At 60.2% G+C, this 16,259-nt stretch overlaps 1 protein-coding gene across 1 annotated transcript in view; it reads left to right on the top strand.

Moving 5' to 3' along the window:
- Positions 1-4,034: 4,034 nt before the first annotated feature.
- Positions 4,035-16,259, top strand: part of DPYSL4 (dihydropyrimidinase like 4) — a 16,302-nt gene continuing 4,077 nt past the window's right edge. Inside the window, exons 1-12 of the mRNA XM_040624293.1 lie at positions 4,035-4,343; positions 5,288-5,993; positions 7,999-8,012; positions 8,479-8,567; positions 9,216-9,400; positions 11,360-11,524; positions 12,082-12,143; positions 12,238-12,318; positions 13,604-13,672; positions 14,056-14,176; positions 15,048-15,204; positions 15,507-15,648. Of these exons, the coding sequence (XP_040480227.1) occupies positions 4,035-4,343; positions 5,288-5,993; positions 7,999-8,012; positions 8,479-8,567; positions 9,216-9,400; positions 11,360-11,524; positions 12,082-12,143; positions 12,238-12,318; positions 13,604-13,672; positions 14,056-14,176; positions 15,048-15,204; positions 15,507-15,648 (2,100 nt within the window). The remainder of the gene's footprint in view (positions 4,344-5,287; positions 5,994-7,998; positions 8,013-8,478; positions 8,568-9,215; positions 9,401-11,359; positions 11,525-12,081; positions 12,144-12,237; positions 12,319-13,603; positions 13,673-14,055; positions 14,177-15,047; positions 15,205-15,506; positions 15,649-16,259) is intronic.

Here is a 16,259-nt window from a genome sequence, read left to right as displayed (position 1 = left end):
TAGAAGGTAGGTGAGGGCCCCCAAACCAAAGGAATCTTGGCAGCGTCTCCTGGACTAGGAATGTGTGGCATTTCTGATGTGTGCGAGCCCGGGGGTCATGCCCTGGATGCCTCTGCCCCTGCCCCCGGGGCTGATGCAGGGCACCCGTCCTGGTACCAGGGAGCCCGAGCAGCTCCTCCCAGACTCGCTGCAAACACTGACGATGCGGAAGGTAACGAGGAGGCGTCAGAGCCTAGCGGAGGCCCGCTGCGTCCGTAACGAGAGGACAGGGAAATTGGGCATCAGGTGGGCAGCTGCCCAGGTGTGGCGAGGGGACCCGAAGCCACCTCTGCACTCATCTTTGCGGCTCTCCTAGGGAGAGAAGCAGGCACTGGAGGCTCTATAACCCGAGAGCCCACGTGCAGAGCCCACACTCCGTCAGCGCCCTTGCCCGGGGCGTCTCCCCAGACCTTCTGCATGGCGAGCCCGGCCTCACAGGGCCTCGGATGGCACCCGCTAGAATAAGCTTTTGTCTTCACTCTTTTCCAGAGAGGACACAGCACATCGATGAAGCCCATTTCAAGCCTGACTTCCCTTCCTGCCGAGTGCTTGGCCCACAGCCCAGGAACGTCTACCAGATACAGCCTGACTCCCGGGTTGGAAGGGGCTCTTCCATCGACTCCGCACCCTTGGGGGTGCAAGGTGTGTGTGTGTGTGCGTGTGTGTGCATGAGTCCCTGTGTACGCAGTCGTGCACGCTCAACCAGGAGACAAGATTTTAGCTCTTTTGAGGCTCCTGACGTGACACCTGCAGCCAGGTGAGAATGTAGCAAACACGGCATGAAAGGAAAGCAAAGTGCATTTCTCAGGAGCTGAAGGGAGGGGCGACTGTGTCTGCAAATGTCAGGTTCGTTTCATGTTTGCGTCGAAGACGTGTTCAACTCTGGTGCAGACGTCTGGCACCAGACCAGGCTTGATGCCCTAGGCTGAAATCGGGGAGAGCTTACAGGATCAGACAGACACGCTTCTCTTTAGCGGGTGCGGGGTTTCTGCTGGGCAGTGCACTATTGCGCCGTTAACCCACACTCGTCCAGGAAGGACCCATCCTTTCTGTGGTCATGAAAGCCGCAGTTACTCACTCGGACAAGATACAGGCCGAGTCCGCTGCTCCTCTGGCTGAGGCTGCTGCTGGGGTTTGCGGATCGAGTCTGAAATCTTGTTTCATGCTCCGTGCATAGTTTTGCTTCTTTCCAATGACTCCATTCTCTTGGCACTTTTTATGCTCAGAACCAAGTGGCAAACAATAGTCTTGAGCTAATGAAAGCGTCCGTGGAGCTATGGATGAACTCCCAGATTGGAGCTGGGTGGCGTGTGTGACACAGGCGTCCAGAAACTCCGTATGGGGAGGCACTGCGGGGCTACCTCCTTTGGGGCAGCCGCTGTCCCCACGTCTACTGCCCAGGAGTAGCAGCCGAGTGGGCTGCCCATTCAGGAGCTAACGACCCAAATTCACATCGGCCTGTGTTCATGGGGATCATCGTGATTTTGCATGTGGTACACCTGTCCGGAGCACAACACAGGCCGTCCACACATGCCAGACAGTCTTACCAGAGCTCTGTAATCTGGAAAAGGGCACACTCTGTGGGACAGAGAAGCGTGGAGATCCGGACCAGTGCTTACCAGGTTGTTGTTTAAATGTAAAAGTACGGGGTACAAATGGCTCAGTGACTGTTGTAACTAATATTCCATGTGTCAGACTGCATTTGTACCCTCGCCATGTTCCTGAAAGCCCACATGGCGCTGGGATGCCAGCTCCTCTCTGTAGAGATCGCTGTTGCTAGTCAGGTATCCTAGACACCTTCTTTTCATCTGATTACAAAATCCAGCATTTCAGGAATGGGCTTTTGCCCCCCCCCCAAAAAAAAAAAGAAGGAAAGAAAAAAGAAAAAAGTGACTAGGAGCATTTGTCACTGATTCCTGCTAGTCCAGTGAGCATCTGAAGAATTCAGGTGTCTTAAAATCACATGCTTTTTCTAAATCCTAGAGTATACCTTTTATGCTAAACCAGCAGGCTGCACTGAATTTCCTGGAAATATCTGGGCTCTGTTACTGCAAACTCCTCCAACAGGGGACGTCTGCGTGTCAATGCCACTCTCTCTCATGGAACAAGAGGAGGGACCAGAAGTTGTCAGAAATGTTTATTGTGTAACCAAGATGTGGACATGTGTTATCAACACAATCACATGTGTACACAATACCCAGAACAACACGGATGTTTTCGTTTGTCTACATTAGAAATCCATGTGAATTGCAGCTCCCTGGTTGACACGGATGTGTGAGTGCGTGCACCTCATTTCCACCTTCCACGGTCTGGAGTCCCAGCTGCTGAAGGACTGTGGCTCTTCCTTCAAGTGCTCAGCTCTTGCAGAACCCGTAGCCTTCAGGACACCCCGCGTGCCTTACACGGCTTGTCAACACTGCACTGGATGTCAGGAAGGAGGGTGTGCCGGGAGCGGGTTTGGAGGCATCGTGACGTCAGTCCACATGTACCATCACCCCATCACTGAAACCTTAAGATGGATTGTGTGTTTTAACACAGTAACGGATTTACATTTAGGCTCAGGAAAACCAAGCTGTAAATATATGTATCAAATCATATATTTGTTTACTGTATTTTAAAGAGCTTTATTGTAAATGTATGCAACAATGAATTAGGACTCTTTACCATGACAATACGCCAGGCAGTATCTGTGTTCTCTGAAGCAGCTCCTTACTAACCACATTCTAACCATGTGATATTCTGTCCAGTGCTAAACAGTATTCACAGGCCTAAAATAGGTTTGTACGGTGGTCAACGACAAAATTTTGCACATATTTTTGTATTGTGATTCCTATGATATATACCAGAGGATTTTTACTCATTTGTAAATTATTGTACAGTTTTAATAAAAAATGTTTTAAATCTTAGAATATCAAAGTTCCCCTCTTCCCAAGGCATTAAAGTCTGGACATAGTGGAGTGGCTATGCTAGCCACTTCTGATGCCATATCCCACACCAGAAAGGGAAATGGGCCTCCTGCAAACTGGGGAGGGGAGCCAGGCATCTCACCTGTGGCCTCATCCTGCCTCCTGGAAAATCACCTGGAACACAGGCTCTGAAATCACCCAGCACCGGGCTGAGTTTAGCCACCAGGCAGGCTTCCTCTTGTAGCTGTTTATCAATTGAGAACCGAAGGCAAAATTTAAATTTAGAAAAGTAAAAGAATTTCTGGAATTGAATAAGAACACTGGGCACCAGATTTCACTGACACTGGACTTCACACAGGTAAGTAGAGGCTGTTTTATCAATCACCTTGGGGGCGTGGAAACCAGAGGTGGACCAGGGGTGGGAAAGTTGCGGATTTGGCTCCGCAGAAATGCTTCTGCTACACCAGCACAAGTGTCCTCGAGGTGACTCTCAGCGTCCAAACTTAGGTTTTGAAATGCCCGCTGCGTTTACAGAACACAGAGGCTGGGATGTCTTTTCCTTAACTCAGTCTCTACAGGGCTTGACAAACTGACAGCATCTTCCTGGGACCCTGGGCGGGCTGAGTCCCTCTGCCGCGTCTCACCCAGCCTTGAACTTGGCTTTAAGGGCAGTCAGGAGCAGCTCTCCTGGGTCCATGCCCCCCTCCCCCACCTTCCCCACTTGCCAAAAGGTTAGGAGTCAGAGCCTCCTTGCCGGGTGTGGGACCTCCCACGGGGCCCGGAAATGTGGCTGCAGTTCCTATAGGCCGTGATTTCTTCAGTGCGTGCCCCCGGCCCGCCCTGCGGGTTGAGCGGGAGGTGGGAACCCACGCACTTCGCCGGGACGGAACGCGCGCTCTCGGACCAGCCCCGCGCGTTCAGCACTCCCTGCGTGGACAGCGCCAGCCCCTCAAGGGCGCAGGGTCCGGCAGGAGGGCGGGCAGGGGGGCGGGGCGGGGAGAGCCAGGCGGGGGTCGGCCGGGTCCACACGCGGCGCGCACACCCGCTGCAGGAGGCTGGGGAACCGGCGGCCCCTCTCCCGCTCCCGCCATGGCCGCACGCCAGTCACAGGGGCCTGTGGAGCCTCTGCCCGCGGGCCGGGGGACGCTGGGCGCAGGCAGCTCCCGGGCCCGGCCCAAGCTCAGGGGCGTTTTCCGCTGCGTGGAGGACGCCTTTGAGAACAAGACGCTGCAGCTGGACGCGTCAGGCGGCGGCCGTCGGAGCCTTCGGGCTGGAAAGCCTTACAGCGGGCCACGTGGCGACCCAGAGGGACCTGGCGAGCCAGGCCGAGATGGCCTGGAGGCTGCGGCAAGATTGGAAGAGCCGCCCCGCGTGACCCAGGGTCGCGGCTCCCAGCAGGTAGTAGCCGCAGGGCAGAGGCCGCCGGGGCGTGGGGCAGGGGCTGGTCCTCTTCCCAAATCCCCAGGCTCCCCGAGGGGGCGTGAGGGTCTCGCTCTCCCTGACTGGCCGCGTCTGTGCCCTGGACTAAGCTGTCCTGCGTGGCCCCTCAGCCCCAGCCCGTGCTTTCGGCCTCTTCTGCCTTGGTTCTAGTTCTCTGGTCCGGCAGGGGCGCTGGGTAGCTGTCTCTTTCTCTCGTTGTCCGCTTCTCTCTCTGTGTCTGTATCTCCCCAACTTCTCCCCTTCTCCCCGAGCTCCGCACGGGCGGCCGGAAAGCAGCCTTGCGGAGGTGTGTTCACGGCCGGGTTCCAGAGCCGGCACACAGCCCTGCGTTCCGATCCAGGCCCGAGCCATATATCAGAGGAACCAGGCTTTGGCCAGAGGCACCGTCCCGCAGGGAGTCCGGCTTCCGCAGCGCCTGGGCCTGGACTTGAGATTAGTTTCAGTCCCCTTGGCGTTGGGTGCTTCGGGTCACCAGGGAGCTGGCAGTGGTCCCCGCGCTCGGGGTGAGGGCGGGGCCAGGCAGGACTTTGCAGGACCTCTCCACCCTCCTCCCTGGAGTGCAAACTCCGCACACACAGCGGCCAGGACCTGTCGCAGCCCTCTCCCCCACCCCACGCAGCATGCGTCCGCAGGTCCGCGTCGGGCCTGGGGCACAGAGATTCGGCCGGTGGCCACCTCAGGGGCCGGGGCAGGGAGCTGGTGGGTACAGAGCACGGCTGGGGCGGGGCTTGAATGCAAAGGAGTGGCGGCGGGCCGGGGGAGGGGAGGGCCCGGGGGCGGGGCTCGGAACGGGAGCCGTGCGGCCTGGCGTGCTCGCACTCGGACGCCCGGCGCCCCCACGTACACGCCTGGGTTCTGCGCGCCCCCGCCCGGGACCCCCAGGCTTTCTCTGCTTGAGCTAGGCCGCGCGGGCCGAGGGAGGCGGCCGCGCCGGCCGGAGGAGCAGAATGTCCTTCCAGGGCAAGAAGAGCATCCCCCGGATCACGGTGAGCCCCGCACCCGGCCCCACTTTACCCCACGCCCCCTGCCCACCGCCTGGGGTGAACCGTCCCGGCTCCGCGCCTTCCGCTCTGCCCTACGGGTCTAGCCCCCGTACGTGCTTCTGTCCCGGCGCTGGCCCTTCCCGCCGGGTTCCTTGCCGCGCCGCCGGCGGCCGGGGTTTCCGCGAGCGCCTCCCCGACCCCTTTCCCGAGCCGGACGCACAGGTCCCGGGCCATGCCAGCGTCCCGGGACCTCTTCTGCGCCCGGGGAGGGCGCGGGGCCGGGAGAGGCCTGCTCCCCAAAGCACAGAGGTGCCTCGCTCCCCGCGGAGGACGGGCGCCGAGGCGGGCGAACTCGGTTTCGGGGCTCTGCCCGGGGGTCGACCGGCGGACGGGGCCTTTTGTTGGCACCGCCGGCCAGGCCTCGGGGCGCGGATGCTGTTCCCTGCGTGGAGCGACTGGCTAGCTCCGGACCGAGCCTCCGCCGTGCTGGGAGCTCTTTGTCCGAGACAAAGCGACTCATCCCCCGCGGAGACCCCAGGGGAGGCGAGCGCTCACTGGTCGCTGCTGAGCGGGCACCCTGGCAGCCCCAGCTCTCGGAAGGAGAGACACCCCCCCCCAACCACATGTACGGGTGCGGGAGGTCAGACGGCCCACCCTGCGCTGCCAGGAGACAAAGCCGCCCCTTCCAGGAGGCCGGGAGCCTGGCGGAGGGAGGGAGGGAGACGCCCTGGCGCCAGCTGGACGGGGGGCAGGGGGCGCCGGCGGGGCTGAGACCCTGACAGCTGACTCTGGATTTGACCTCAGCTGGAGGGCGGTGGGATTGCCGGGTTCACTTCCTGAGAGATGCTTAGAGAGGAAGGAGCCCTGTCCTTCCCGTAGAGGATGGGATCCTGCCTCCAGACCGGCTCAGGGTTCAGCCGATGTGGGAAGACTGCCAAGTGGCCCGCGCAGGGTTGGTGTCGGGCGGGACAGGCACAAGGCATCTTGTTCAGGGGAACTTTCACCGTCGTCCTCATGGACATGGCACTTCGTCCCAGCTGCATTTCCCTCTTGGTTCCAAACCCAGGTTCCAAAGTCTGAGTTCAGGTGCCTGAAAGGGGAGGAGGGTAGAAGTGTAGTGACCACAAGTCTTCCTATCTGGGGGACAGCGGGAGACACCAGACTCTTCTGCCCAAAGCCTTCCCCTTCCTGGGTTTCCTTGGGCTCATTGGAGGATGAGTCCTTCCACTGGGGCGCTGCCTTTGGCCTGTGGCAGTTCGTCAGCTGTTGTGTCGACGGTGGTGGTGGTTTTACTAGTGAGGAGAATCCTGGGGACGCGGTCCGCACAGATATCAAGAAGAGCGGAGCAAAACGCAGTCAGGCTCCCACGTAGTGGGTTGTGTGTCATTTCGGCCATCTCGTGGGCTTCTTGCTATTCGCACTGCACAACTTGGCTCCGTGGCATCGGCTGATGGTGTGTGAAGAGCCGTCAGCCTCAGGCTGGAGCCCTGGCCTGGCCTCTGGGTGGACTCTTGGAAGCCACAGTGAAGGGGCCAGATCTCCCTGTGAGGGCCCCCTGATGTTCCTGCCTGGTCAGGTTCCTGCCTGGGGAGTGCGGCGGCTCAAACTGGCTGAGAGAAGAAGGGCTGCGGAGCTGGGTTCTCACCACGGTGTTGTGCGCTCCGTGTCTCTGCTCATTTTCCATGTTTTTCCCCAAAATTCTTCCCTGAAGTCAGATCGTCACCCCTGACAACCGTGCAATGTTCCACGCATGACACACTTTCTGCCCCTCTCCACTCCTTCCCCACCATTTGGTGGGGTTCCTAGAAGTGGGTTTATGGCCACGGAGCACTGGATCAACCCCAGCTAGTGCCACAGCTCTGTGCTACGGGGGTGACCCACCAACAGCTGGCCTCGCTTACTGGCCCTTTGGTCACCCATCCGGGATACCTCCAGGCAGCACCACAGCCTGTGGTCACCCCAGTGTTTTCCTGGCCCTTCACCCTTGTAGCCTCTCCATCAGGAGCTCCTGCTTGCCCAACTCCCAACCTCTCGGACCCCATCTCTTCTTGGCCCCAGGATTCTGCCCTGAGCCTCCCCCCATCTCACCTGCGCAGGCTCTGACGCAGCGGGCTACGGCCCCATTTCCATCCTTGAATAGCACATTCTACTTTTTACACTGAGCCAATGTGATCCACCAGACAGTGTTCAAACCCCTGCTTCGGGCCCGCCCCCCCGTGGGGCCCACTGACACCCCAAGCCCAGTATGTCCCACCTGCACCAGGCTCTCAGCCCCTCACCCCTTCCGTCAGAAGGTTCCAGTCCCAGTTTCCTCTTGTGTCAGGTATCAACTCAAGCTCATTCGTGCCTCAGGGCCTTTGCATGGGCTGTTCCCTGGCCTGGAACACTGCCCCTGGCCACTTCATTTCCAGCCAGCCCCTCCAGTAGTCCCTTCTCTGTGCCTGAAGCAGCCCTGCCTCCTCTCCCATCACACTGTGACACCAACCTCTGTGTTCTTGGTGTGTCTGCGATGGCCTTGTACAATTTCTCATCCTTGGCTATCTCCCTGCGCTGGGAAGCAGTCCCCCCCCGGGGTAGGGACCCTGCCTGCTAGGGCGCTGCTCTAACCCCCACATTTGGCACCATGATAGGCCACACCATTCCGGTATGAACTGGAGCCCAGCTGCCATCCAGGAGCCGCCTCTGTTTGGGCGGATGAGGGGGGCCAATGCTCCAGGTCAGGGTGGGATCATGTGACTTTGTCCCCCTCTGACCTCAGCATGAGCTCCATGAATTAGGTGATAATTATTTAAATGTAACGCATTTCATTGCTACACGTTCACCCGCGTTGGCCCCTGCGGTCGCTGTGCCTGTGGCGAGCCCACACTGCCTGCCCTGCGGGTGTAGGACCTGCTTGGGGCCTGTGGGAGCCGCCGCGGAGCTGCCCCGGCCCCGGGCACCCCTGCTCCATCCTCAGGGGGTGGCGGACACCACAGGCTTCTGGGTCCACTTCTGTGCGTACACATCGTGCCCAAGGGGTTCAAGCATAATCCGGGGTACGAAGTCACGGGGACGACGCTGAGGAACTGGGTTTGGAGAAAACTTGCCCACCTTTCGTTTGTTTCCAACAGAGCGACCGTCTTTTGATCAAAGGTGGGAAGATCGTCAATGATGACCAGTCCTTTCACGCCGACCTGTATGTGGAAGACGGTTTGATAAAGTGAGTTTCTGCTTCAGATATCTTCGCAGATCACATGCATACACACTGATCATAGATTATCCACAAATTTACTTTTGGGTGAAATTCACCTAAATTTATTTATTTATTTATTTATTTATTTATTTATTTATTTCCTTCTTTCTTTCCTTCCTTCCTTTCTTTTCTTTCTCTCTCTCTCTCTCTTTTTTTTTTTCTTTTCCAAAACCCAGCTTTAGCCCCAGCCTGAGTGACGACAGATCTCGCCAGTTAGCGGCAAGGTCTCAGGAAGCAGAGTATTAAGTTGTGTTAGCACAGCTTGAGGACGATTAGGGATTCAGATGAGGTGCTCAGTAGGTACTTAATGACCACACCTGTTGGCTTCTCTGCTCGTGTCTGCACGTGGCTCCAGCCACCGGTCAGCAGGGCGGCACGTGGAAAGCCAACAGACGTCACAAGGGCAGTCTCGCGGGCCAGGTCGGATCCTCCGTGTGACCATCTCGAGGCCCTGGCGGGGGTGTCGTGCTCTCTGATGGTCTCCAGGGGCCAGGCCACTGAAGTCTTGGCCGTGTTGCCCTTTTCCTCCAGGAGCCCAAGCAGATGCTTCCCTGCTTCACCGTTCGTGTTCTCATCCAGGCTCTTTATAACCAGCGAAATCTGTGTTGCTTTCAGACAAATTGGAGAAAACCTCATTGTCCCTGGAGGCATCAAAACCATCGATGCCCATGGCCTGCTGGTCCTGCCAGGCGGCGTTGACGTCCACACGAGGCTGCAGATGCCTGTCCTGGGCATGACCCCAGCAGACGACTTCTACCAGGGGACCAAGGCTGCCCTAGCGGGAGGGACTACCATGATCCGTGAGTGTCTCCAGGTGTGCAGGGCACCCAGCCCACGCCTTGCTCCACTGTCCAAGCTTGTGTGTTGTGGGAAGAGCCTTACAATAGGGCGTTTCTTGGGGTCTGTTTCCCTTTATTACCTTTCAATCTAGGAAATCCTTGCGTACTCCTTTGTTATCCCCGTTCGCCTTGGCCAGCTCTGGAATGCTCCTGGGGTTTCCACGGGAGCAAATGGATGTGTGCCCAGGAATTTATTATTTCCTGGGAAGCTGGCAGCTGGCCAAGGATTAGGTTTTCAGACCAAAATGCCTTGCGTACGTGGCGGGGTCGTGTAGTCTGAAACAGACGTGTCTGCTCCTGAGCCCCACACCTCTGAAGCTCGGTTTGCACCAAGCTCCTGCCCAAGAAAGAGGCTGTGTTTTAGGAACACCCCAGCAGAGATAGTCGCCCTTGTTAGTGCTGGCTCTGTGCTGGGCGGCAGCTCGTGCACCGTGGGAGCTCGGCAGACAAGCCCCACTTGACAGCTTGCGCGGTGCGTTGGCTTGACTGTGGTGCACTTGACTGTGGTGAGCTCAGAGCCAGGATGAGACCCAGCTCCTCCTCTCGTGGCCGTGAACGCCGTCAGCTCCGTGGTGCGGGCGCAGCACCTGCCGTGGTTAACCCCTGGCCTGACACACCTAGTTGAGCCCTGGCTGCTCTGTGTTCTGGCTGTTTGGCTGCAGGAACTCAGCTAACTTTCAGAAGTCACACTCTGCTAAGCTGAGCGGGAGGAGGGGAAGACCCCCTGGAGAAGGTCGTGAGGGTGAGCTGGTGCACGCGAGTTGCTCTGCCGTGCCTGGCGTACGGTGCACGCTGTCACTGCTGCCACCAGAAAGGCCGCTCTGAGGACTCGGGGCTACTTCACAAGTGGTATTTAGCCATTGCCAGAACCATGGGTTGGTTTGGTTTACTCAACCACGAGGCAAAGAAAGCCAACAGTGATCCATGTTTTAGTTTGACTACGGGGACTGGCCATTTTCAGCCACGGCTCATGCTCGTCACTGGTGGCCAAGGCCAGCCAGGAGACCTTCGTGGTTGTCACCTGCCCGTGCCAGTGCCAAGGCATTGGACAAGCTGTGAGGTGTCACCATGAGGACAGACAGATGCTGCAGGCACGAGGCTGGGCTCTGTCGAGCTGTGCGTCTTCCTTAGCCTGCCAGCCCCAGGCTGGAGCTGCAGAGGGACCGCAGGGTGGGGTGGCACACACTGCCACAGGGCCCTGGGCATGGGATCTGACTGGTGGGAAGCAGGGGGGGCCCGTGAGGGGTGCACTGGAGGAAGGCACAGCGTTGACCAGTAACCCTTGGGTGGGTGTGCCTTCTTATCGGCCACACTTACTCTGAGCTCTTTCCCTGCACTCGGGAGACGCAGTGAGCAGTGTTTGGCCCTTGGACCCGAGGCTGGGTGGGGGAAGTGACAGCGCAGCGGCCATGTGCTCTCAGTCTCCCCAGGGGTGGGGTGGCGCTGTTGGAGGTGTGAGTAGTCAGTGAGGCGCAAGCCAAGGGGACCAGTCCCAGAAACCAGCCCCACGCTGCTGCTCCGGGCAGGCTGGCCAGGTCCAGCACCATGGACAGCGCCCACGCCTGCCCCACCCCACCTTGCGCTCCACCGGCCCTCCAGGTGTGCTCCACTCGGGTAGACACCTGTGTGGGACGTTAAGGCCCTTAACTGCCACTGGTGCTTCTTGGGGTGAACATGCCCCTTAGGGAGTGGGGGAGGGGCTTGAATCCGGCCTCGCTCTGCTCAGAGAAAGGCTGAGGGATGTGGGGCCGATGGGCAGGTTCATAGTAGCACCAGCACCATGTAAGGGGCCCGTGACCTCTCCGCTGCTTCCCGATGCACTTCCTGATCTCTCGGGGACATGAAACCAGTCTCCCCTGGAGGCCAGGGTGGTTCCCAGTGGCCAGAGCGAGGCTCCGCTGACCGCACTAACCCCCACAGTGGACCATGTGTTTCCCGACACGGGAGTGAGCCTGCTGGCAGCCTACGAGCAGTGGCGGGAGCGCGCAGACAGCGGGGCCTGCTGTGACTACTCCCTGCACGTGGACATCCCCCGATGGCACGAGAGCATCAGGGAGGAGCTGGAGGCTCTGGTCAAGGACAAAGGTAATGGCATCTCCCGAGGCTGGCATGGGGGTCTGGGCTTCCGTAGTCCTGGCTCGGAAGGGGCGCTTCCCCCGGGGCCCCTGGCCAGGCTGGATTCTGCATCCATCTGACCCCGGGGTGGGCAGGCGGTTGGGAGTTGGGGAGAAGTTGGACAAATTGAAGGTCTGTTCTACTTCCAGAGGATCCAGATGAGAAGGTCACCTGCCTCCGCATCTGAGGGACGTGTCCTGTAATTGTCCTTAGCTGTCCCAGTCCCCTTGTCTCCTGCCCCGGGTGAAGGACAGGGACTACACATTCCCCTTGGGTCTGAGGGTCTTACTAGGAGCAGAATGCTTTCAAACCCTCGGTTGTCTACGCTGCCTGTGCTGGTACAAGCCAGTTGATAAACAAGGCTTAATCTCTTTTAATCAAAAATCCTGAAGCATAGAGTTTCCTAGCGGCATTGACGCGTTAGTTAGGACCGGGCACCCGTGGAAGGAGATCGGGGAGCAGTGGAGGCTCCCAGGCATCTGACTGACAACAGCTGCGTGTCCAATCCGCTCGTGCCTCTCCTCCAGGTGTGAACTCCTTCCTGGTCTTCATGGCGTACAAGGACAGGTGCCAGTGCACGGACGGCCAGGTGAGGGCAGGTGTCAAGAGGAGGGCACAGCAGGTGTTTCAGGCTGCCCGTGGGATGGACGCAGCCCCACGCACCTCGTGCACTCTCTTCCCAGATGTACGAGATCTTCAGCATCATCCGGGACCTGGGCGCCCTGGCACAAGTGCACGCAGAGAACGGGGATATCGTGGAGGAGGTGCCAGGCGGGCTGCCTGCGGGCAGGCGGGGGTCGGTGCGGGGCAGGGTGGCTCCTAGACACTCAGATGGGAGCATTTCATCCCACAAACCCCGAGGGAGGGAATAGTGAACATGTCTGGTAAGTAGGTTGCCCAGAGTCCGAGGTCGAGCAAGCAGGGAGTTGGGGTAGCCTGGGGGGTTTTGGCCAACACAGATTTTTCCATGATCGTCACACTTCTTATCACAAGTTCCCCAGAGCCAAAATGTTGCTTTTGGGGGGACTGAGATGGGGTTTCCCAGTGCCTTCTGCCCCTGTGGATTGAGGCCCCCCCGGGAGCTGGACCTGTGGTCCTTCTGACCACTGAGCACAGGTGCTATTCTCACGCCTGCCCCTCGGGCCCTGGGCTGTGGGGTGGGCGCCCCCAGGTGCAGGTGCTGTGGGGTACCTGGGAGGTTTGGGGGCTCCTCACAGGGCCACACAGCAGCACACTTCCCTGGCATTCCAGACCCACAGAGAAGCTTCCTGGAGGGTCGGGCTGAGCCCCATCCCAAGCTCAGAGGTGGTGACACCTGGGGAGGGGCACGTGGAGTTCGTGGATAACTCGTCCACCTGCCCCGCCATGAGGGCATCGCGTGCTGCGCGTGCCTCTCTGGGCCGAGGCCGGGCCCGGTGCATGGTTAGAATGTTCTGAGTCCAGCTCAGTACACAGGCAGGTGGGCAGAGCGTGCCAGGGAGACACCCCACCGATGTTGGGGAGTCTTGTTATTGGGTTCCATGGGATTCTGCTTCTTTCGCGTTTTCCATGGCGAAGCTTGGCATCCACATCTTCGTTTATGCAAGAGGCCGCCCAGGCACAGAGCTTCACGGGCAAGCTTGGGGGAGATGCTGTCCGTCCACCCCCACGGCAAAGCCCCCAGCACACCCCTGGGTGTGCCCCTGGCAGAACCAGTGTGGCAGGCAGGGTGCCCTCTCCAAGCCCCTGACCTCATCTGTAACCTAGGGAGCTGGGGTCATTCCTCTCCAGTCCCACCCTCCTCCTCCATTCTGATGGGGGGCCTGGTGGCCCAGGGCTCAGTTTAGGGGAGCAGGGTTCACGTGAGAGTCAGGGAGCAGGCTCATCTTGGGAGCAGAGCTCATGTGAGATGTGGGGGAGCAGGGCTCATCTGGGGTTCAGGGCTCACGTGAGATGGGGGCAGGGCTCATCTCGGGGCGGGAGGGGGTCTGGGCATCACACCCGGACGGAGGCTCTGCAGGGCTCTGGCTGCACCTGGGCTGGAGTGTGTTTTTCTCTCGGTTTATTTAGGAGCAGAAGCGGTTGCTGGAGCTCGGCATCACCGGCCCTGAGGGCCATGTGCTCAGCCGCCCCGAGGAGGTAGGAGTTTGCCTGCTGAGAGCCACCCCAGCCCTGACTGCACCCCAGACTGCCTCTGCACGGGGGCAGACCCTGACCTCATGGCGGGGCAGGGCTGTGACTCCCTTGTTCCCCTGTGGGAGGTGTGAATCAACGGGCCCTCCCCCCACTGGGCTTATATCCCCCCATGACCACTGGTGGCCCTAAGGCCTTTACCAAAGACCGAGAAGGCGTCAAGGACGGGCTCTGGGTACTTCGTGGCTCAACCTAGATCCTGGGCACTGAGCCACAGGCGGCGTCCTTAGTCACGCACGGTGCCCCCTCTGGGCCCAGGATCTGTGGGTAATGATGGTCCAGAGGAGGCCCCAGTGCCCTGGCCCAGCCTGAGCGCCCCCTGTCCCCAGGTGGAGGCCGAGGCTGTGTACCGCGCTGTCACTGTCGCCAAGCAGGCCAACTGCCCCCTGTACGTCACCAAAGTGATGAGCAAGGGTGCGGCCGACGTGGTCGCCCAAGCCAAGCGCAGGGGTGAGTGCCAGGCCCTGGTCCCCACACACTTGTGGGGGGAATCTCTCTGGGGGTCAGGGGTCACGTTCTCAGGACCAGGCGCTCGGCTGGCTACACTGAGGCTCAGAGCAGACAGGCTGGGCAAGCAGCAGCTGCCCTGCCTGGCCTCCTGGTGGGGGAGGGGGGCCTCCAGCGGGGGGCACCAGGTCCGTGGCACATGGCAGAGGCAGGCGCGAAGTCCCACTTCCAGTGGGGCCCAGTCTCTTGTCTGGTCGGGGTAGCAGCTGCTCACCAGGGGCCTTGGAGCAAGAGGCCTGTTGGCCGTTTGCCTAAAGTGACGAACTGGACACGTGTGCGTTGTGTGCGTGCACGCGTGTGTTGTCTCTGTGCGTGTGATGTGTGTATGTCATGCACGCACACGAGTGCCGTCTCTCTGTGCGTGTGGTGTGTGCGTGGGTGACAGAGAGCCCCTCTGTGTGTGATGGAACTTTGTCCCCACGGCCCCCACCGGGAGCCCCACATCACTGTTTGCTGGGGTGCACGGCCTGCGGGCCGGGGTCTGCCCACAGCGCACCCCACAGCTGGAGGAGGCAGGGTGCACAGAGAAGAACCAGGGTCCACGGGGACAGGCCTCAGGCAGGCGGGGGTGGGCAGAGCTGATCATGTCTCACCGCAGCTGTGGCCTGGCTGCTTCTCTAGCAGGCCTGACGCCCCAGCAGGCGGTGTGGGGGAGTGGGTCCAGACAGACCGCCCCACATGGGAAGCCGTCCAGTGTCGGGAAATTGAGGGACAGCTGGGGGATATCAGCAGCACAGCGCCAGGCTCCCCACCCTGCCCAGGTCCTGGGGGGCACGCAGGCCGGTTGGGGTGCCTCTCACAGGTCTCGCTGCAGGGGTGGTCGTGTTCGGGGAACCCATCACTGCCAGCCTGGGCACCAGTGGCTCGCACTACTGGAGCAAGAACTGGGCAAAGGCCGCGGCCTTCGTCACATCGCCCCCCATCAACCCGGACCCCAGCACTGCAGACCACCTCACCTCCCTGCTGTCCAGGTAGATAGCTGCTCCAGGGTGGCCTCAGAGCAGCCTGAGAGCTCCACATCCCCCAGGACCTCAGCCTGCCGGAGCTCCGGCTTCTACACAGACCCTGGGACGTCCCAGGGCCAAGGCCCCACACTGGTCTGCCCTGGCCCTCCTGTGCCCTACACAGGGCAGCCACTCTGCCCAGCTTTTCTGGACACCCTCCAGCCCCTGTGGGCTGTGCTGGACGGGGAGGGGGACAGAGCCGACGGTGGCCTTTGCTGGCTCAGGAAAATCAGGCCACCGTGGGCTCCCCTGACCCCGACTTTCCTCAGTGGGGACCTCCAGGTGACCGGCAGTGCCCACTGCACCTTCACCACTGCCCAAAAGGCTGTCGGCAAGGACAACTTCACACTCATCCCTGAGGGCACAAACGGCATCGAGGAGCGCATGTCTGTGGTCTGGGAGAAATGTGTGGTGAGTGGAGTGGGGGCCGCAGGCCATGCTCCATGCTGTTGGTCAGAAAGGGAGGCCACTTAGTCACTAAACACTCCGCGTGAAGAGCAGGCAGGGCGTGTGGGCTCCCTGGGGTGTTGCCGCCCCCAGCCCTGCCATCCCCAGACATTCGGGTCTGGTCTCTCTGGAGGAGACCCCCGGCTCTGTGAGGCGGCCAGGCCTTCCCCGATTCCCAGAAAGCATCTGGGAGAGTGGGGTCCCTGTCTGCCATGGAATTACATTCTGCACTGCTAGTAGGCTCCCCAAAATACCTGAGATTTCCTCAGACTGCCCGCACCCCAAACTCCAGCCCTGACCCCTCCCCTGGGCGGAGGCCCTGACCCCAGGCCTCCTTCACCACCCTGCTTCCCCAGGCACCCAGTCACCCGGGGGGGACTGTCCCATCCTTCAGGGGACACAGACATTGTCAAAACTTCAGACTGACTCACACTGCGAGTACAGCATTCCCGCACGGCCTGAAGAGGGACCCGTGGGTTCGCAGGCCGGGGCACCCTGGGTCACGGTCCCGACGCCGCTCACCGCCTAGGGGACGGGGGCCACTGTCCACACAGAAGCCTGGACTGCCCCCCCCC

Source organism: Ursus maritimus, unplaced genomic scaffold (assembly GCF_017311325.1).
Source record: "Ursus maritimus isolate PB19 unplaced genomic scaffold, ASM1731132v1 scaffold_7, whole genome shotgun sequence".
Lineage (NCBI taxonomy): Eukaryota > Metazoa > Chordata > Mammalia > Carnivora > Ursidae > Ursus > Ursus maritimus.
The sequence above is the reverse complement of the archived record's forward strand: the minus strand, read 5'-3'. Positions and strand labels throughout refer to the sequence as shown.